Below are 23826 nucleotides of genomic sequence, written 5' to 3' on the forward strand. Positions count from 1 at the left end.
GTGCAGAAGTCCTGGGTTCGATTCCCGGCCAGGGCACACAGAAGAAGCGCCCATCTGCTTCTCCACCCCTCCCCCTCTCCTTCCTCTCTGTCTCTCTCTTCCCCTCCCACAGCCAAGGCTCCATTGGAGCAAAGATGGCCCAGGCTCTGGGGATGGCTCTGTGGCCTCTGCCTCAGGCGCTAGCGTGGCTCTGGTCGCGACATAGCGACGCCCCGGATGGGCAGAGCATCGCCCCCTGGTGGGCAGAGTGTCACCCCCTGGTGGGCGTGCTGGGTGGATCCCCGTCAGGCGCATGCGGGAGTCTGTCTGACTGTCTCTCCCCGTTTCCAGCTTCAGAAAAATACAAAAAAAAAAAAAAAAAGGGAAGCAATCATCTGCTTCTTGTCCCTTCTTTCTCCCTCTTCTCTCCCTCTTCCTCTCCCGTAACCAGAGTCTGTCTTACTATCACCTCTCCTCTCACTTGAAAAAATTTTTTTTAAATACAACTAAGAAATGGACAAAGGACGTGAACAGACATTTCTCCAAAGAAGACATACAGACGGTCAACAGACATATGAATGAAAGGATGTTCAACATCAATAATCATTAGAGAAATGTAAATCAAAACAATAATAAGGTGTCACCTCATACCTGTCATAGTGGCTATCATCAAAAAAATCAACAAATACAAGTGTAAACAAAGATATGGAAAAAGGGAACCCTCATACATTACTGGTGGGATTGTTAATGGGTGCAGCCACTATGGAAAACAGTATGAAGATTGCTCAAAAAATTAAAAACACAGTGACCATACAACCCAGCAATTCCACCTCTGATATTTATCCAAAGAAATCAAAAACACTAATTAAAAAAGATATATGCACCCCTATGTTCATTGCAGCATTACTTACAAGAGCCAAGATATGGAAGCAACCAAGCTGTCCATCAATAGATGAATGGATAAAGAAAATGTGGTACATATATAGAATGCAATATTATTCAGCAATTAAAAAGAATGAAATCTTGTCAGTACAACAACATGGATAGACATAGAAGGTATCATACTAAGTGAACTAAGTCAGACAAAGAAAGACAAATACTGTATAATTTCATTTATATATAGAATCCAGAAAAATGAAACAGAAACAGCTCCATAGACACAGAGAACAAGCTGATAGTTACCAAAAAGGGAAGGGGAGTACTGGGAGAATAATAAAAAATAAAAAAAAACCCACACAGCCACTAAAGCTTCCATCCTCTAACAATGGTTAGGAGAACACATTCAAAATTTAGGCTATTTTCAAGTCTGCCCAGGTGTTTACTTTTCACTGGGCTCTTTCCCTGCTCCTATGCACAAGCACGCAGCCTCAGGGTTGGTCTTCATGGCCTGCCCCAATCTGGTAGAACCTTCATACCTGACCAACCAGGGAAGAAAATGGGAACAGCCCCAGGCAAGAATGCCAAGGTCCCAGCGCTCTTTCCCAAAGCCCCACTGTTTCTCAAGCATAAACACTTTTCAGATTTTTGTATCCCTTTGATCAATTTCCAGAGCACTGAGATGGTTGTTTTTGCCAATTCTATCTTTATAATTTCTTTTTTTGAGGAGAGAATTGGCCAACTTCCTCAGATGATTACACCATTCAAACCTGAGGATATTCCCTAGCAAATAATTTTTCCACAATATTTAGTCAACTGCAAATGAAATTAATTTCTTTACATTAATGATTCTATACATATAGAAAATCCCACTATTCAAATTAAACTTCTATGTCTTCTTTTTCCTTCATTTCTATTTTTTCTTTCATTCATGATTCATTCATTCCATTATTTGGGCAAAAAATATCGATTGATGTCCTATTATGTGCTAGGCCACCATTTTTCTGAGACCCTTTTGTCATATCATCAGCAGTTGCCTCACTCTTATGTTAGGAACCCTATAATTCAATGACATGCTTTATCACATACAAATTACTATATGTTATATCTCCTAAAAATAAAAATAAAAATATTTATGTGACACTCACTGTGTCCTAGTCTTATTCTAAGTACTTAATATAAGTTAATTCATTTAACTCACAACTCTTTGAATATCTACTATTATTTTTCTCTAATTTATAGATGAGAAAACAGACTCAGAGAAGTTGGCAGGGGCAAAGACAAGACTTGAATTCAGGCAGTGGCTCAAGAATCCATGCTCTTTTTTTTTTTTCTTGTGACAGAGACAGAGAGAGGGACAGATAAGGACAGACAGGAAGGGAAAGAGAGGCATCAATTCTTTTTAAATTTATTTATTTATTTTTAATAGAGACAGAGAGAGAGTCAGAGAGAGGGATAGACAGGGACAGACAGACGGGAATGGAGAGATGAGAAGCATCAATCATTAGTTTTTTGTTGCGCATTGTGACACCTTAGTTGTTCATTGATTGCTTTCTCATATGTGCCTTGACCGTGGGCCTTCAGCAGACCGAGTAACCCCTTGCTCGAGCCAGCAACCTTGGGTCCAAGTTGGTGAGCTTTTGCTCAAACCAGATGAGCCCACGTTCAAGCTGGCAACCTCGGGGTCTCGAACCTGGGTCCTCGGCATCCCAGTCTGATGCTCTATCCACTGCGCCACCGCCTGGTCAGGCAAGAGAGGCATCAATTCTTCATTGCAGCTCCTCTGTCTCCTTAGTTGTTCATTGATTGCTTTCTTATATGTGACTTGACCAGGTGGCTGCAACAGAGCTAATGACCCCTTGCTCAATCCAGCAACCTTGGGCTCAAGCCAGTGACCTTGGGCTTCAAACCAGCAACCTTTGGGTTCAAGCGAGAGACCATGGGGTCATGTCTATGATCCCATGCTCAAGCCAGCAACTCCCTGCTCAAGCTGGCGAGCCCCCGCTCAAGCTGGATGAGCCAGCACTCAAGCCTGATGAACCCATGCTCAAGCTGGCAATCTCAGAGTTTTGAACCTGGGTCCTCTGCATCCCAGTCCAATACTCTGTCCACTGTGCCACTGCCTGGTCAGGCCAGAATCCATGCTCTTAACCACAGTGTTGCACTGCCTCATGAGTGTATGATATGCACAGGCCAAGAATCTATTGCTCCACTTTGAATTACCAAATCCACAAAGGGAGTGAAGCATAGACTTCAAAAGACTGTCCTCAGTCTCCAGTCTTTTAACTTAAAATTATTTTTCTAACATTCAAAATAACTACTGCTTATCAAATCTAAATTCTCAAAGAATTTTTGTATTACAAGTTTCTAAAATATGTTAAGAGAAAAGCTATTATAAAACAAACCTAAAAATGTCCTAAATATATCAAAGCCACTTTCGAAATCAGACAATTCATGTCTAGGGACTGAAATGTAAAAGGCATCAGACAAATGAATATAAATTTAAAGTATCAAATATTGGTAAGAATTCACTACAACTATAGAATATTTTTAACTATTTCAGAAAACATCCAAGTTTTTTCTTCTTTGTTACAATTGTCTTTCCCATGTCCATTCTTTCTAAAACATGACCTTGTTATGAAATTCCAATAGAGGTTCCTATTTTCATTTTACTAAAGTTAATTTACTTAGTTCATGGACTCTTCCATAAATTTACAAGTATAAACCTACAGGCAGAAGTGTAATTGTTTCACTCATGACCATCTTGCTTATTCAGCCATTTTAAATACTACCTCAGACCTCGCAAGAGATCATGCAAAGATCCCACTACTTATGAGAATGTGTCAACCAGTGGCTGCCAACCTCCCTGTTCCTGAAGAACAGGCAATGGAGTTGAGCAATAAAGACACAGAAGTTTGCTTTGAAGTTTTGTGGGGGTTTTTCATATAACATCTTTCAGCGGACAAAGCAACTTGTCATAATTAACTAATGTCCACTGTAAAGTACAAACATGCATGCCCGTGAAAATTTATAAAATATAAGTATCTTCTTAAAATATTGCGTTTAAAATGTAACTATGTTTACGTTAGTATCAGTCACCTGGCTGAGATGACTGAACATGGACACAGGAGATTATAAAATCTAGGAAGCGAGCAAGGAGCTGACAGACCAAAGAGGGGAAATCTCCCCAAAGCAGAATAATTATTTCCATATAAATCATCTTGTGATTTTTTAAATGACCTCTATGACCTGTGAGGTAGTGGAAGAGGAAACTCAGAGTGACAAATGGCTAATCATGCCACGAGACCCCTCTTCCCTTTCCTGATGATGTTTCCTCGACATGAGTGGTAGTTTCCTTAGGCAGGCCAATGATTTACCATATAAGCGATAAGTATCTATATTCGGGGATTCAACATACCTTAAGCTTAGACTCTTTTACAACATAATTTCTAATAAAACAGGAACAACAGACCTTTATAAATTAATGCGGGGAATTCTATTATCAATATTATACAGGGTGGGGCAAAAGTAGGCTTACAGTTGCTCTTGTGGATAATGACACAACAATAAATAAATAATAATAAAAGAAAAAGCTATGTTTCCCACACTCACAACCGTAAACCTACTTTGGCCCTACTCTGTTTAATGACTACTCCTTTAAAAAGAAAAACAAAAAATGGCAGTTGCTAGCCTTCTTTAAATTATTTACCAGAAAAAATACTTTAAATTTAGTTTTTTGTTTTGTGTCACAACAAATAAAATGAAATCAAATGAGTAGATGTCCTTTCTCCCATCAGAATGAAATGTTTTATGTATCTTTCATTACCTCCTAATCCTTTGGCAAAGTGCTCAAGGTGTTCTCATCTCAGTATTTCCAACCTGGTTATGTTGCTTTTTATTTTCAGAATCTTCGTGAAGCACACCATTCTGATTCTTCCCCTCATCTGTACAAAAACTCCAAATCTCAATTTTTTACTGAACTAAACACTATCACTCTACCCTGGTGTTCATGATAACAGAACCCCATGAGAGGATCCCAACTTATCTTTCCACACTCATCCCTACATTCATCCCTCCACTGGATACAGCAAACTTCTGATATCTCAAATTGAGTCTTTCCGACTATTCCCATTGTTGAAGCTGTGTGTGCCACCCAGCTGTTCCTCCCACACCCAACCCTGCCGTGCTGAAAATCTAGGACGCCACAAAAATAACATCCACTACACAGAACTCTCCTAATACCACCAATGCATCAGCAATAGCCCCTCCTTATCCCCACTTGCCGAAGTGGTCTTTAAACCTATCTGACAGCTCTATCCCACCCGTCTGCAACAGTCATTTACGCCTTGCTCTCAGAGGGTACAGCACTAGGCTGTGCACGTATCTGCTGACAGAAACCAAAATCACTCCTTAAGAGGATACTAGGTATTTCTCTTATTAATATGTAAGTCCTTCCACCCCTTTTTAAAAATTTTATTTCCCTGATTTAAAAAGTAATTCATGTTCTACTAAACAAAAGTTTTCATTCTTGATCTTTTCCAAATAACCATTCCCTTTATATTTTTCATAAAAGTGTATGATCCCAGGCCTGACAATTATTGCTGATGTGCTGTGGGCCTGTCATACCACAGTGCCGACAACCCTCGGGGTACTCACCAGATCCACTATTCAGTACATTTTAAATGTAGGGGATCAGCTGAAGAAGCTCACCAGCGTTCCAAGCCCACCTCTGGGATACTGAACTTTAATTTTCAATTGTCTCTTTCTTCACAGCAACCAAAAATAACTAAATGATACCAAAACCCACAATTTCCATCAACGGATAAACCTAAGAATCATCTAACTGGGCAAGCTTTTCTAACATTACTTCTCTCCTATGCAACTGAGACACCCATTTCTAAGTTTACAAATATAAATTAAAGATTGAAAATAGTCAATCATATATAGTTTAAAAATGTAGTAGGCAAAATAGAGGAGCCCCAGACAAGCTAAAAGCAATAATCTCATGCCTATACAAATTGATGGAAATGACTAAACATTAGCCTGAATTTTTGGAAAAAAATATTTAATACCAATTTAGCTTTATCTGTTCTCTCTGACCTCACCAACACTTAGATAATAGCAGGAACCTAAGGATATACAGTAGTAGTTATGAATTTGTAATTAGTAATGAATCTTCCTTGCCCCAAACTAATTTCTTTAAGGTTCTAGAGCTGCGGGCTCTTCTAATTTGCATGGTTAATTTACTTGGCCAATAGGTCAATTAAATTACCTGTTGAATGAGTGAGCGAGCCTCTTCAGAGACGCATTCTGGCATGTTCAAAGTAGTGTGAGTAGTTATTCCTGCTGGATGGCACTCTACCAGCGTCTGAAACAATCATCAGGTACTTCTTACCCCAGGATTTACGGACGCAAGTACAGAGAACTCAACAATAATTGTAACTGGAGGTGTAGTAATCAATAGCGCCACCTAAGCCGTTCAGGACGAGGGCTCTGAGCCTCCAGAACTTCTAACTGGAATGAAGGCAATTGGTGAAATCACATCCAAGAGCTTATGCTACTAGCCCTTTTCCCTTAGTTACAAAGAAAATGGCTCATAAACAGAGAAGCTTACATTATACATAAAACTCAAAAGGGACTTCAGATAGCTTTAAAATTTTAAATGTATCCTAAACTTTCAAAGTTTATAATCTGCTAATATTTTATATACATATAGCACATCATGGTTTGAATGTACGTATAGGTGATTTGTAAATCCTACAACTACCTTGGGAATTTGGTATTATTTACTTATTGAAGACAGATGACTACTTACAAAAATATGACTGTTCATTTCCTCTGTTTGCTTCTCAGAAGAGAATCTGCAGCATACTCTATTCAAGTCTATTCACCTCTAATATCTTAAAGGTTATTGATCAGAGGGAATATAAATTCTCTCCTTAAGCTAAAACATATCAGAAAAATTTACAGTATTGAGAAAAAAAGATGTTACCATTCATATCTACATTAATTTTCTAAAATGAGAAATTCCTCCTGGTTTCAGACCAGATGTTTAAAACATACAGAGAATTCTAATACATCCTGACATCAACTTTATAGGTGTAACAGTTAAAAGTGTATCATAGAAAATGAAGAGAAAAAATGTTTAGTCTTGTATCTTACTGTGTACTAACACAGTGAAGTAACAGCATTTTACCATCAATTTATTCAGCGTAATACAACTCAACTGTTTTTTTAATCTGGAATCTTGATAAACTTACTTAGGGAGAAAAGGAGAGAGAGAGAGATATCAAAGTCTTTCTTACCTAGCCCCTGATCTAAAAACTAAAGGCAAAGACTAAATGTCCCCAATTTGAAATCAAGGCAGCAGCTGGGGAAGCTTATTAAATGTCCGGGTCACTGCTTACCTTGCCAGTGAGAAGTTCAAAGAGGACAGCCCCCAAACTCCACCAATCACAGGCTTCAGTTTCTTCGGTGATTGCTCCAACCTCTAAACACACCAAAAAAGGTTGATATTAAAATTCCAAAGGTCAATTAAACTTTCAAAATTAACATGTATTAGCAAGGTGACCTTTTTAATGCTGAGAGAGCATATACTAAATACTACTGGGCTTTCAAAATTCCTGAAAGTTACTTATCCCTTTGATCACCTACTGTGGTTGCATTTTTTTTTTTTTTGACGCAGTCACATATTAAGCTGAGACATTTGTTCTTCAGTTGATAGAGGGACACCTTCAAGATGCTACACTTAAAAATTACATGAATCTATTAGATCAGCATTTTGCTTAATTTTTCAAATTTGAGAAAGTATAGCCAACTCTATCTCAGAGGTCATGTTTTGTTTTAAAAATGAAGACTCTAAGTTCAGAAGGAACTGCAAAAATCATTTACACCAGTATTAATTATCCTTGTACAAATTAGAAACCAGAGGTGAAATGCCTTGTCCAATGTCACATAGTAAATCAGCAGCAGAACTAAGACCCAGTTCATAGTATCACCCTCTCCTATATAATCAATTCTTTTCAACTAAAGAAGGAGCAGGTGCAATGCCAATCTACCCATTTTGTTACTACAAGTACAGGGAGATATGTTGTTTTACGTCACAACTGGAACTACTGGCTAAGATATGGGATTTTAGAGTGTCTACAAATTACAGTTTTATCTGAGTTAGCTGACTCTCACCAGCACATGCTCCCTAAGTGTAATCTGAGTTTCCAGGTGTCACCTTTCAGGGTTCTCCACAAATCAGCGAAAACGCTGCATTTCACCCTTTCTCAAGCTTTCAGCCTCTCAGTCACATTTGACATATTCTTTTCCTTTCCTAATGACATCAATTAGTCACTCAGCCTTATCAATATCTGCCCTTTCATTTCCATTTGATGGACAAAACATACTTATTAGTTTCCGCAGGCAGCCCCCAGCTCATAACAGTAACGTTGGAAAGGCTTGATTTTAGGTAGTTAGGCTGCAACTTGGAAAGTAATAACTGGAGGAGGTGCTCAGGTGCCCAGGCTTTTAACCAATACTTAGAAATTGATGTGTGGGAGAACCACAAAATTCTTAAAATAGCTTGAGCTTTAAGTCTTGAAGCAAAGGTCATGTAGACCAGAGAAAGAAAAAGGGCCATACCAATGCAAAATACTGAAGTGACCCCATCTCTACAAACTTGGCCCATACCCCTTGCACCCACCCTCTTCCGGGTTTCACCAGTATGTAGAGCTACACCCCTTTACACTAGCCCCTCCCCCTGCTTCTACTTCCTCAGAGGCAAAACGAAAACTGGGATATCCAAGTAATTCAAACTACTATGTGAATGACCAAGTCTCCTAATCCTCCTAGATCCATTTGCATTTATAAAACAGCAGCTTGTTTTAAAACCAAGAAATACCTATCTAACAACAGAAACTTAATTGTATATATTGTGACACATCCCTGTGGTATAATATTACTATGTAAGAATTTAAAATGATGTATTCATGCAAGGTTTAAGTATATAAGCCAGTGTCTGGATATATTCAATTTTTTTAAATGAGCTAAAAATAATAGAATTCTAGTTTTAAAATTACGTATTTTAAAAAAAAAGAACACTGATGAGAAAATATGACAAAATGTTTTAGTGATCTGTCTCTGGGGTAGTGAGATTTTTATTTTCATTCTACATTTATTAACCTACATGAATATCTAAGTGGTACAATTTTAAATGTGTAACAAGATGACAGGAAAACATTCAGGCTTGCTGGGACAGGAAAACAAAGCTGCATTTGGGGCAATGTTGCCTGAAAGTCTGCTCACCACACGTTTCCCCACAACTTTAATGTTCTTCTACTTTAGGAATCGGGGTCCTGGGCTAAGGGCCTTGAGAAATGCACTTGATCTCATTCATAATATGAGGGTTGGATCTGAGGGTCTCTATGTTAAATTCAGCTCTAAATTCTACAATTTTGACACTCAAGGGTTTCCTAAAATAGTGATTCTCTTTAAGGACAATTCTCTTAGGGGCTCTCATTCAAAATGTTTATGGTACCCCCTCCCAGATTCAAATACACTGTTCCCACTTCCATTCCCAACTTCCTCATAGAAAACCACCATCACCTTCAAAAGTGCTCTGAAAACTTTGGAAGGGGTGTACGTTCTTAAAAACTTTACCAAGGTAAAGGAAATTTACCACGGTCCTGTCGACAAATAGAACTTTCTGCACATTTCCTTCCAGTCTAAGCAGTCAATACATCATTTTCCTATTCAAAATTCTGAAATGGCTTCTCATTGACCATTAAATAACATTCAAATGTCCAGCTTAATCAGCATGTAGACAATCAGGCCTCCACAATGAGGTCTCAACCTATCCGATTCCTCCAACCAGCATACATACGGCAAGCAGCAACCAGGCGCTCTGCTAGGCAGTAGGCGCTGCTCCTCCATAGAGCTCCACGGGCTAGCCACATTGCTACATGATGTGAAACTAAAGTCAGTCCTCCAACTGGCAGAGTCAACTAACTACCTTTGAGTAAGTTTCTGCTCAAGAATTTAAATTCTTCGGCCTGACAGGTGGTGGTGTAGGGAGAGAGCACTGACCCTGGACACTAAGGGCTCAGTTCAAAACCTGGAGTCTGCTGGCCCAAGCACAGGCTTGCCAGCTTGAGCGCAGGCTGACCAGCTTAAGCACGGGATCACTGACATAATCCCAAAGGTCACTGGCTGAGCCCAAGATTGTTGGCTTGAGAGAGGGGTCACTGGCTCAGTTTGAGCCCTCTGGTTAAGGCACATATGAGAAGCAATCAATGAACAACGAAAGTGAAGCAACTACCAGTTGATGCTTCTCATTACTCTCCTCCCTCTCTTCCTTCCTTCCTGCCTTCCTGTCTCTCTCTCCTACAAAAAAAAAAAAGAATTTAAGTTATTCCATTTTCTTCAATCATACAGAAAGTAGTATATATTTCTTAGCTTTATAATAAATGTTATATCTATTCACAAGTCAAGACCCAAAATTATTGGTCAGCCATCTGTTCTGACACGCTACCAACAAGTTTCACTTTCTGTATATGATTTGTTGCTTTGCTCATAAGTAGGCATACACTGCACTACGATAATTGCAACAATATCAGCTAACATTTGACTGCTTACTATATGTAAGAAACTATATCTAATATTCAACATGTACTTTTTAAAATTTCCAAGCACCCTTATGGAGAACATATTTGGTTAGGGTGACTTTGGAGAAGAATATAGTAATTTAACATCCTGGGAAAAGAAGAATATCGATCCAATCAAAAGTTGTGAAACAATAAGATGATAACAGGTCTAGCAACATGCCCTGAGGATCTCTGGACTAAAGCCACATGCCAAGTTCCTGCTCAGGAAAGTTTCCTGTTAGAATTGAGCAGAAGGTCATTGATATAAGTCTATGTATAGTGTAATCAATGGCTAGCAATTTATAAAGATTCCTTTTAAATTTAGCAAAAGGTCCAATAGCCATTACCAGTGTAGCCTAGACCACCAAAAGCAACATGTTACACCAGTTTCCCATATCAGGGCTGGGAGTGTTCCCATATCAAAGCTCTGTGTGTGTGTGGGGGGGGGGGGGGTGGGGGGGCGGGGGGCAGGGAGTCCCTAAAATTACCAAATAAACACAATACATCTTCCTGAACATAAAGATCTCTACATATGGGAAGGGGGTGGGATATTGTTTTACTATGAAAAGAAACACGGATCTATTATAGAACCAAATGTAAAATTTGCATGGATTTGCAAGACAAAAGACTTCAAAGAAACTTCAGGATCCTATTTCTCTAGTCCCTGGGGGTAGCCACTTCATATTACCTCTACAGTCAGAAGTACTTGGGTAGAAAAGTTTGAGAGGCACTTCATGAGACAGACAAGCTCAGTGAACTTGCTCAATGAGGGAGTCTAAGAATTAGGTTCATTGGTTTTATGCTGCTTTGAAATCCCTCACAATTTTCAGCCAGAGTCTTTAACAGGTAGATAATGACCAACATACCGCATCAAACCTGAATTGCAGCAGTGTCTGATGGGCCCCAATCTGACTCCATAATATTATAACATTAACATATTATTATAAATTAGCTCCAATTCTAATTCTTATAATAGAATTGTAAAGATATACCCTGAAACTGCACTGCCATAGAGAAGCCTGAGGTTGTGTGGCTGTCAAAAGCACTACTCTAAAGCTGCTTTACTTGATAGACACAAAAATTTAAGCAAAAACCACGAGTACTGATTTATATATAAAGTGACACAACAGCTACTAGGCACCAGGTGACTAGTTAGGAATATGTGTCTAACTTCAAAAGTTAAAGAAATACCAAATAAATTTGAGGTTATTTTAAGAATAAAAGATAGTGAAGCTGAGAAATCCCTTTAAAATCCTACCTTAAATTCTTTAATTTGGGGGGGGGGATAGAAATACATTTTAAAGGATAAATTCTACCACTGTTTTGTCAATTTTCAAAATATTTTTCCTGTAAAACCCAACATGTTAAGTTTCCATGCATGCCCCCTTTGGGCCCCCCCCCCCGAATTCTCTATTTGCAATTTCCAGGGTGGTAAAATAGTACCCTTATTCTCCACAGGTGCGGCTGTACTGTGGGCATCAAGCCAAGTGACGTGGGGGAGGGGGCAAACTATTCCCAAATAAAACAAATTCTCAGATTATTCCCACAAAAGAGCTCAAAAAAACAGATAGTGATATCAAAGAATCCTAGCTATTCTTCTGAGTCAAAGAAATGTTTTGATTGGGGCCTCGTTATGCTCCTGTTTGAGCCTGGCTGGGTACGTCACACTAAGCTTCTCTGAAAATAAGGGCAGCCAGACCTCTAACATTCTTCCTACCTGTAACTTTATGATCCTGAAAGTGGTTTCAAAAGCACTCATGAGTCTTTTTCATAACTTTTCTCCCTCCATTAAGCTAAGATGCCCAAAGAGTGGGATTATGCTAAAACAAGCTAGCATCCCTCAGTCTTTTTCCTTCCTAGACACAGCCACTCTTCCCTTTCCCTGAGAACTGGTGGCAAGTGAAATGAATCAGTGTCACTAAATCTAACCGTTACCATCTACGGATGTGATGGAGACAGAACCCCTAGCTCCACACTGAATTTGAAATCATCCAGAACTTTTTTTTTCTTAAGTTAGAAGCTGGTAAGCACAGAGACAGACTCCTGCATGTGCCCCAACCGAGATCCACCCAGCAAGCCCTCTATGGGACAATGATCTGCCCATCTGGGGCCAATGCTCCACTGCTTGGCAACTGAGCTATTTTAGCACCTGAGTCGAGGGCAAGGAGCCATTCTAAGCACCTGGAGCCAACTTGCTCCAACCAAGCCATAACTGCGGTAGGAAAAGAGAAAGACAGAAAGAGAGAGGGGAGAGGGGAAGGGTAGAGAAGCAGATGGGCACCTCTGAGTGCCCTGATCGGGAATCAAACCTGGGACATCCACACATCGAGCCGATGCTCTACCGCTAAGCCAACTGGCCAGGGTCCAGAATTTTTTTAAGGACATCAAAGATGTGAGAACAGTTTAGCAAAATACTAAAACTCTCACTTTAACACTATCAATTCTCATACCCTAACAAAACACTTACTCTTATTGATTCATACTAATGATTCAAACTACCTTATTTCACAAGTAAGTTCACATATAACAATAAAGATATCACAGCATAAAACGTACTTTGCACAGCTTGGTTTTACTCGTGTTTAACATGTTTACTCATGTTTAACGCCTCGTAGAATACTCATCAACAAGCCAGGATATTTTTTCAGAAAAATAATGCTGCCTTCATAGCTCACATTGTCGAAGGGCTCACTAAAACATAGAATAAGAGTTTTACAGTTTTTTTGATAATCAGAGTTTAATAAAGTCTCCCTCCTATAGCCAAAAATAAGCATGTTAACCTGATCCCAAACTGTAACTAAAACAAGCCTCACTCTTGAAAAGTAAAAGAGTATAAAAACAGACAGTTAGGACTCAGGAAACCCTAACATGTCTATGTCTGTAAGAGAGGCGAGGAGAACAAACCAAGTACCCACCCAGGTTTGAGGAAGAGCAGAAGACACTGGACTGCCCACGTGACCTCAGCATCGCTGAAATCACAGCTACTTACTTATCAACGGGCTCAGTCCCTGCCTTTCAGGACCACACAATTTAAACCACATAGGTGTGTCAAAAACAGGACTCGAAAATAACCAAAGATAATGTGAACGCTATGCCAGATATTTTACAGAAAATGGAAAATGCTAGAAAATGAGTCTGGCTTCTTTAAATGAAGACCAACCTTTCTACAAAGCTTTATAAAGAGGAATCATCTTGCATTTCAAGCAACTGTGGTACCTTGACATCCCAAATTCAGACCTTACTCTTCTTTTTTTTTTTTTTTTGTATTTTTCTGAAGCTGGAAATGGGGAGAGACAGACAGACTCCCGCATGCGCCCGACCGGGATCCACCCGGCACGCCCACCAGGGGCGACGCTCTGCCCACCAGGGGGTGATGCTATGCCCCTCCAGGGCGTCGCTCTGCCGCAACCAGAGCCACTCTAGTGCCTGGGGCAGAGGCCAAGGAGCCATCCCCAGCGCCCGGGCCATCTTTGCTCCAATGGAGCCTTGGCTGCGGGAGGGGAAGAGAGAGACAGAGAGGAAGCAGGGGGGGCGTAGAGAAGCAAATGGGCGCTTCTCCTACGTGCCCTGGCCGGGAATCGAACCTGGATCCTCCACACGCCAGGCCGACGCTCTACCGCTGAGCCAACCGGCCAGTGCCAGACCTTACTCTTCTTTAACAGACATTACTATTGCAATGCACGATAAATAAGGGCACCTGATACTTCCCAGCTGGTTCTTGCTGGATTTGTTGAGGCACACCTTTAAACTGGTAACGTCACTTGATTCTGTTGCCTGGCTTTTCTTCTAAGGGAGACACACAGGTCTTCTTGCCCTTCCACTTACCTCGGCTAACAGTATGGTTGCCCACACCCACTTCAAAACCCTCCAGAGACAGCTCCATAGCCTCTAGCTGGCAGAATGTTCTGTTGCTATCTTCCTTCCAGAATATGGCAGGAAATACAGGAAGTTCAGAATTTTCTTAGATAAGAATTTTACATATAAAGAAATTCTATTTTAATTTAGGACAAGTATTTAAATATTTTTCCTAAACTGTTTTTCATTCACTATACTTTTTTTAATAAAGAGAATCTTAGAAGCCTTATTCCTTTTCATTCTCAAAGTAATAGTAACAGTGGAACTATTAAGAGGTCACATAACTCTAAATGAAAAAGCAGCCGTTGTTGTAAATAAGTGTTTATATATTAGATTAAACCAACATTTAGATGCTGAATTTGTCACATAAATGACATAGCAATCTATCCAAATATCAGAATGACAGAACAATTTTAAAGGCACAGGCCTATATAATACATTAAAATGACAATCAGGAGTAAGAATATTTTAGTGAAGAAGGAAAAATACATTTTTCTAATGGCATGGAATTTTCTTTTCCAAAATAATTTTTTTCATTTTTTCCAAAATAACATAAAAAATTTATTTAATTGACCTTAATAATTCCAACTCTTTCTTTGGAAAAGAAACATAAGTAACAAATGTGCATTAACTTTTGGAATATCTCTGATCACAATGGCATGAAACTAGAAATCAACCACAACAGAAAAACTGAAAAATTCTCAAACACATGGAAACTAAATAGCATGTTATTAAATAATGAATGGATTGACAATGAGATCAAAGAAGAAATAAAAAAATTCTTAGAAACAAATGATAATGAGCATACAACAACTCAAAATTTATGGGACACAGCAAAAGCAGTACTGAGAGGGAAGTTCATAGCACTACAGGCACACTTTAAGAAGCTAGAAAAGCTCAAATAAACAACTTAACCCTGCATCTAAAAGAACTAGAAAAAGAACAGCAAGTAAAGCCCAGAGGTAGTAGAAGGAAGGAAATAATAAAGATCAGAGCGGAAATAAATGACATAGAGGCTAAAGAAACAATACAGAGGATCAATGAAACCAAGAGCTGGTTCTTTGAAAGGGTAAACAAGATCGATGAACCTTTAACCAGACTCACCAAGAAGAAAAGAGAGAGGACTCAAATAAATAAAATTAGAAATGAGAGTGGAGAAATAACAAGTAACATAACAGAAATACAAAATATTGTAAGAAAATACTATGAAGAACTGTATGCCAAAATATTAGACAACCTAGGTGAAATGGACAAATTCTTTTAAACATATAATCTTTCAAATATCAATCTGGAAGAGTCAGAAAACCTAAACAGACTGATTACAACAAATGAGATCGAAACAGTTATCAAAAAACTTCCAAAAAACAAAAGCCCTGGGCCGAATGGCTTCACAGGGGAATTCTACAAAATATTCAAAGAAGAACTAACTCCTATCCTTCTCAAGCTATTTCATAAAATTCAAGAGAAAGGAAGACTTTCAAGCTCCTTTTATGAGGCGAGCATAATTCTGATTCCAAAACCAGGCAAAGACAACACAAAGAAAGAAACTTATAGGCCAATATCCCTGATAAACTTAAATGCTAAAATCCTCAACAAAATATTAGCAAACCGGATCCAGCAATACACGAAAAAAATCATACACCGTGATCAAGTGGGATTCATTCTGGGGAAGCAAAGATGGTACAATATTCGCAAATCAATCAATGTGATTCATCACATAAACAAAAGGAAGGAGAAAACCACATGATAATTTCAACAGATGCAGAAAAAGCATTTGATAAAATCCAGCACCCATTTAAGATCATAACTCTCAGCAAAGTGGGAATACACGGAACATATCTCAACATGATAAAGGCCATCGATGACAAACCCACTGCCAACACCATAATCAATGGGCAAAAAATTAAAAGCAAACCCCTTAAGATCAGGAACAAGGCAGGGGTGCCCCATTTCACTTCTCTTATTCAACATAGTCCTGGAAGTCCTAGCTACAGCAATCAGACAAGAAGAAATAAAAGGCATCCAAATTGGAAAAGAAGAAGTAAAACTATCATTATTTGCAGATGATATGATACTGTATATAGAAAACCCTAAAGTCTCAATCAAAAAACTACTCAACTTGATAAATGAATTCAGCAAAGTAGTAGGATATAAAATTAATACTCAGAAATCAGAGGCATTTTTATACACCAACAATGAACTGTCAGAAAGAGAAATTAAAGAAACAATCTTCTTCACTATTGCAACAAAAAATAATAAAGTACCTAGGAGTAAATTTAACCAAGGAGGTTAAAGTCTTGTACTCAGAAAATTATAAAACATTGATAAAAGAAATCAAGGAAGATATAAACAAGTGGAAGTGTATACCATGTTCATGGTTAGGAAGAATAAACATCATTAAAATATCTATATTACCCAAAGCAATGTATAAACTCAATGTAATACCAATGACATACTTCAAAGATATAGAACATATATTCCAAAAACTTATATGGAACCAAAAAAGAACCCAAATAGTTTCAGCAATCTTAAAAAAGAAGAATAAAGTGGGAGGTATCACACTTCTGGATATCAAGTTATACTACAAGGCCATTGTACTCAAAACAGCCTGGTACTGGCAAAAGAACAAGCATATAGATCAATGGAACAGAACAGAGAACCCAGAAATAAACCCACAGCTCTATGGACAACTGATATTTGACAAAGGAGGTAAGAGCATACATCGGAGTAAAAACAAATGGTGTTGGGAAAATTGGACATCTACCTGCAAAAAAATGAAACTAGACCACCAACTTACACCATTCACAAAAATAAACTCAAAATGGATAAAAGATTTAAATGTAAGTCATGAAACCATAAGCATCTTAGAAGAAAACATAGGCAGTAAGCTCACCGACATTTCTCGCAGCAATATATTTGCTGATTTATCTCCACAGGCAAGTGAAATAAAAGACAGGATAAACAAATGGGACTATATCAAACTAAAAAGCTTTTGCACAGCCAAAGACAATATGAACAGAATAAAAAGACAAACCACACAATGGGAGAACATATTTGACAATACGTCTGATAAGGGGTTAATAACCAAAATTTATTAAGAACTTGTAAAACTCAATGCCAAGAAAACAAACAATCCAATAAAGATTGGGCAAAAGAAATAGATACTTCTGCCTGACCTGTGGCGGCGCAGTGGATAAAGCATCGTCCTGTAAATGCTGAGGTCGCTGGTTCGAAACCCTGGGCTTGCCTGGTCAAGGCACATATGGGAGTTGATGCTTCCAGCTCCTCCCCCCTGTCTCTCTCTCCTCTCTCTCTCTCTCCCTCTCTCTCTCTCCTCTCTAAAATGAATTAAAAAAAATTTTTTTTTAATGTCTAAAAAAAAAAAAAAGAAAGAAATAGATACTTCTTCAAAGAGGATATACAGATGGCCAATAGACAGATGAAAAAAATGTTCAATATCACTAATCATTAGAGAAATGCAAATTAAAACCACAATGAGATATCACCTCACACCAGTCAGAATGGCGCTCATCAACAAAACAACACAATAGGTGCTGGCGAGAATGTGGAGAAAGGGGAACCCTCCTACACAGCTGGTGGGAATGCAGACTGGTGCAGCCACTTTGGAAAACAGTACGGAGATTCCTCAAAAAAATTAAAAATAGATCTGCCTTTTGACCCAGCCATCCCACTTTTAGGAATATATCCCAAGAACACCATAGCACTGTTTGAAAATAAAAAATGCACCCCCATGTATATTGCAGCATTGTTCACAATAGCGAAGATCTGGAAACAGCCCAAGTGTCTGTCAGTGGACAAGCGGATTAAAAAGCAGTGATACATATACACAATGGAATACTATGGGACCATGAAAAAGAAGGAAATATTACCTTTTGCAACAACATGAATGGACCTGGAAACTATTATGTTAAGTGAAATAAGCCAGGCAGAAAAAGAAAAATATCATATGACCTCACTCATTTGAGGAATCCAATGAACAATGAGAACTGAGGAACGGAATTGAGACAGGGGAGGGATTGAAGGGACCAGAGGAAAAGAGGACAGAGGGAAAAGGGATGATAGGATGGGATAAAGCTGAAGGGAAGGGGGAAGGGCACTGTTGGGAGGGGGGCAAGGAAGATGTTGAAGGGAATAAGGAGGAGGGGGGATACACTTGGGGTGACACTAGAATCTATGTAAACACAATTAATTAAATAAAAAAACCTCTGGGAATAAAAAGCTCTTTAGTGAATTAGACAATATGAAAATTGAGCCACGTTCCTATAAAATTTAAAACTAAAGACCACATACATTTTTATAGTGTCAGAAGAAAAGTTGGTGTCAAAATTTTCCATGAATTCTGTAAGTGTTCAGTAAGATTTAAAATGCTGTTATAAATGATCAAAAATTTGTTAACTTTCTTCCAAGGGAGCCAGACTTCACTAATGGCCTTAGACAGGACTATAGAAAGGTTAAAAAAAAAAATCTGATCTATCATTAGTGACACACTGACATACTTGGACCAAGGAAAAGAATATCTTTCTTCTGCGATGACTACTCCGTGTCAGCTAGAGCCTGGAAACATTAGTGCTGTGTTCCTACACAGACAGTCTTTCCCTGCAGCATCTGTTGCTAATTGAAAGGGACTAGGATTACAAAATTCTAGTCAATTTCTCTCACCAGCTCTTGCTGTGTATAAAGATTTTCTATGCAGGGGCAGAGCATTAGTCTTCCACTACAGCTGATGACTAAAGAGCAAAGAGAAAGAAACACAGAAGAAAGAATTTTTTGTATCCAACATTACATGGAATCAAACTGCGAGGAAAGGAACAGCTAAGCATATCTTTTGTTAGCTTGGTAAATCACTATTCTATAAATACAACTATTCACCTGTAATTATTCTATTAACGTCCTAATTAAACAATGGTATGTGTCTTCTTTTGGGGTAGTCTTTTTTTATATAAATCTTCAAACATAACTGTCAATATTATACCGACTATGTCTTTTATTTAGAAAATTAAATTTAATGAAATGACATTGATCAATAAGAGTACATAGATTTCAGGTAAACATTTCTACAGCATTAGAACTGTTGATTGTGTTGTGTACAATTATGTCTTTTATTTCTAGCTCCCAGACACAGTGCCTGGGACACAGGAGCCATTTAATACGTGCTTACTGAATAAATATATCAATCTTGTATTTGGTAGCACTGTTTATTCAATGCATTCAAAGCACCTCATGGCACTCATTTTCTTTTTTTAATTGAATGTATTGAGGTGACACTGGTTAACATAATTATTCAGGTTTCAGGTGCCCAAATCTGTAACACATTTCTGTACGTAGTATTGTGTGTTCACAGCCCCCCCAAGTCAAGTCTTTGTCCATCACCACTTATCACCCCTATACCCTCCTAGGTCCCACCGGGCTCTTTTACAGGTGGTAGGCCAGAAAGTTCCAAACGTTATCTACAGCACACTCTGGCTGCTGAGTGAAACAGATAAAAGGAGGGTGAGAGCAGAGGTCAATCAGCTGACGACTGCAGTAGTCCAGGCAACATATGATGGTGGCTTACAGCGGGGTGCTGGGGGGGGGGGCACTTCCCAGTGCTCCCACTGCAGAGATGATGATAGCTACAGTTTGTCCCGGCCCGAATGGCACATGACAAGGAAAAAGCTGCAAAGCCCAGGGAGCAGGAAGAAGACAGGATTGGGAGATGACACAGATTTCCCCAGCCCTTTCCAATGTAAGGAATCCCAGCACACAAGTACATGAAATGCACTATAAATGTGTAAGCTAGTTATCATATCCGCCTGCAGGCCTGGAGACATAATTTGTAACACTTAGAAACTTTAGTTGAATGTTATCAAAATTCATTTAAGGGCACTGTAGGACAACCATACTACCTAGTGTTCTCACAAGGAATTACTTTAGATATAGAGACATATTTTTTAAAGTTTCCAGTAAGAAAACAAAATGTTTCAAATGAAAGCAAAACTAAAAGCCACACCAACTATAAAAATAAAATTTCGTTTTAATTCCAGTTTAGATTGTTCCTCTAATACCTATTGCCTAAATTATCAAAGTTTAGAAGATTAAAACTTAAAAGTCTGTTGGTGCACAACTGTTTGTGCATTTGAAATGAAGCATTTTGGAAAGAAGGAATTACTTGCCTAAGGTCTTGTGACATCTCTATGCAAAAGACCTTAATTCTCAGGGTGAGAGATGGACAAGAACCTGGAACTTCCATATCCAACCCTAGCCTTTCAAATTGGGTATTTTCTTCCTTTTCTCTAATGTTATATTATTTCAGAAAATGTTAGCTATTCAATTAGCATTTCTACATTGCATGAAGTCCTCCAACATTGTATTCAATTGACGATTCAAATGTCGTATTTGTCAAAGAGATCTGTGAACTGTTGAGAAGTTGTCTGTATCACATTACTCCAATTCCTTAAGAGTGATACCCAGATGAGGCCAACGACCACTTTGCACAGAGGAGTCAGCTCAGCTGGGGCTCTGCTCTCCAGGGGCCACAGGGGACTGGAGGGGTGTGGTGCTGGGTCCACCTTTCAAGCTTTCTTGGCTCATCCCAGAGTCTAGCCTTGCTCCCTGACACCTCCACATTAATTCATCTGGCTTTTCGATCATTTCATTACCTGCAACCCTGGGCCTGTTTGGTTAGATGCGGGGAATTGGATGTAAGCACACCCCCCCATCAGCTAACTCAGGCTAGGCTTGACAAAACACCGAATCCTGTTTTGTTCCCCACTATCCAGCTCCGTTCCTTGTTGTCGTGGTGACCTAGCAACCACGTTCTGAGCTTTCCTGCAATTATTTACACAACTTAAGTCAGAACTCCTTGATTTAACTTGATTCAGCATTCCAGAGCCAAGAATTACTTGTTCAAGGGAGCTCATAGGTATCATTACTGCACCATTTTCTTGTGAGATAAAGTAAGAAATGGGTAACTACCATATGACTTCTGGTTGACTGGTTATAATTATAATTCTGAGCTCTATACAATCTTCTTTACTTTCTCACCCTGCATTTCTAGTAGAAAAAAACCAACAGCATGCCCCATTTTCCATTGATTATATCACAACAACTCCAATCTGAACAGCCATCGGGTGTCACAGTGTTACCTAACCAATGCCATTAAAGCTGACTGATGAGAAAAAGGCTCACTGAGAATTGTGAAAATGACAGGCGCAGAACCCGCCCCCTCCGCGGCTCGCTTGCGTCAGCCAGGCAGAGCTACAAGCACTATTAGAGGGGCTTCAGAAATTTGACTTGCTTGATCATCTTAGTTTTTTAAAAAATATTAGCATTTAAAAACATTTATTTGAAGGACGTATTTGTGAATAATAGCTTAGAAGGAGTAAGCCCTGGTTACTTCATGGAAATTCAAAATGCCAAGATTTTACATGGGAAAGAAACTGACGATTCGGTCAGAGTATGTAGCTAGCCAGCAGTTCTGGGACATAGTGTTTAGCTCAGTCTTGCAACTGCTTTGTTAAATATCAGAGGTAAAGATAGTTCCCTTTCTTCTTTAAAATAACATGGTGGTGAGGCCAATTAACTGAATAGTTGCCAAAAATCAATTCAGACCAGAAAATTAAGAAGCAGTGCAACTGCAGCTATGACTTAAAGTTGTAAGTATCTAGTCTCATGCTTCTCTGTTAAACAAAAAATTTGTCCAAGACCATAAAGAAAAAGATCTGGCATAAATAAGAGGTTAAAATTAACCTCCTTTTAAGGATTTAAAGCTTCGAGTAACCCCCCCCCCCCATTTTCCAATATCGGATAGCACAGTGAAATGTATAGAGGTAATGGTTTCATACAGAAGAGGTAAAATACAATATCAATTCTTTTACCCTTACAAATGCTCTAGTTTTAACAGCTGAAGAATTTCTTCTCCTAAGAGAGGCTAATAATGTATTACCCACCAATGTGCCAATAAGAGAGACTGAACACTTAGCTGTCACCCTGTCTCCTTCCCATCTCTAGAGATAAGTCACATTCTGGCCTGATGAGAAGTATGATTTCAGAATGGGTCTATTTCAATATGGAGTCACCTTAACACAGAGGTGAAGGTCGCTGGCCCATTGTCAGGGGGTTTGTAAGGGCTTCAAGATACATCCTATCTAGGGATGGACCCCAAGGTTCTAGAACCTCAAACCTACAGAAAGCAACCCTTTCATCTCCTTTCCATCAGAAAGGTTATGCCTGGACAATGTAAGACTTGAATGGACTTGAAGCTCTTTTTCTTTATCCTATTATGGCTCTATACTCAGGGCACAAGTTTCTTTAACATACACGGACTGCCATCAGGGAATCCTTAGTGTAAAATTTCACTTGAAAGTTACCAGTTCTCTCTCAAAGATATAGCTTTTGTTTTTATGATAATAGCAACTGAAAGCAAAAGATTAAAAGCACTTGCTAATCATTCAAGAAAAAACATTAAAACATTTCCTATGTACAAGAGAGCTACTGTTGAAGTTTTGCTTAAGGGTAAATCAAACAAAAGAGTTACTGTTTGAAATAGAATGTTTAAATATTAACAACAAATATTTTACTCTTTTAAAATTATGTCTAAAGCTCCTTCTTGCCTTTTCCTTCTTTCTCCTTTGAGGGAAAAAAGACTACACCAGAGATTTAGCTGTATTTCCTGGTTATATCATTATTATTTTTAAATTTACATCTATATTTATTTGCTTTCTCTATCAACTTTGCATTCCTACAATTAAGACCCTTCATGCTTGATGAACTTACCCAGGATCCCCAAATTCTCAGATTTAAATGATTCTTCTTTATACAACTTTGTTTGCTGAGGAATCATGGCATCCAATTTCACCCTACTCAAAAGTGGTCTTGGCTTTTCCCCTCTAAATAAAAGTATCTTCTGCCTGATTAGGCAGTGGTACAGTGGGCAGAGCATCAGACTGGGACACTGAGGACCCAGATTCAAAACCCAAGGTCACCAGCTTGAGTGCAGGGTTGCTGGCTTGAGCATGGGATTGTACACATGACCCCATGGTTGCTGGCTTGAACCCAAGGTCGCTGGCCTGAGCAAGGGGTCACTCTCTCTGCTGGAGCTCCCTGGTCAAGGCACATATGAGAAAGCAGTCAATGAACAACTAAGGAGCCACAACAAAGAATTGGTGCTTCTTATCTCTCTCCTTCCTGCCTGTCTGTCCGTATCTGTCCCTCTCTGTCTGTCTCTCTTGCTAAATATATATAGATATGTTTTCTATAAATCCCTCATTCCTTATGTACAAACTCTATGAGTAAAAACGCATACTTAGAAAGTCCCCCAAATGAAATAATTCTTCTAACCTTGCTAATGTTAGACAAGAAATCGTTTTGATCCTTGTGGAAAAAAATTCTTGCCCTAATAAGGACTTGAATTTTGACTAAATTTTGTATAAGAAGGGAATTAGATGATTTTACATCTGTGATCTTTTTTATATTCAACAAATCTATT

The 23826-nt window shown here is 38.8% G+C and overlaps 1 protein-coding gene across 5 annotated transcripts in view; it reads right to left on the bottom strand.

Annotated features, from left to right (window-relative positions):
* Positions 1-23826, bottom strand: part of RPS6KC1 (ribosomal protein S6 kinase C1) — a 174452-nt gene that overhangs the window by 10415 nt on the left and 140211 nt on the right. For all 5 annotated transcript variants that reach the window (XM_066261385.1, XM_066261383.1, XM_066261382.1 and 2 more), the window contains 2 exons: positions 7263-7345; positions 6128-6223 (listed from right to left, as the gene is read on the bottom strand). In XM_066261385.1, the coding sequence (XP_066117482.1) occupies positions 6128-6223; positions 7263-7345 (179 nt within the window). The remainder of the gene's footprint in view (positions 1-6127; positions 6224-7262; positions 7346-23826) is intronic.

The sequence above is a fragment of the Saccopteryx bilineata genome, chromosome 2 (assembly GCF_036850765.1).
Source record: "Saccopteryx bilineata isolate mSacBil1 chromosome 2, mSacBil1_pri_phased_curated, whole genome shotgun sequence".
Taxonomy (NCBI): domain Eukaryota; kingdom Metazoa; phylum Chordata; class Mammalia; order Chiroptera; family Emballonuridae; genus Saccopteryx; species Saccopteryx bilineata.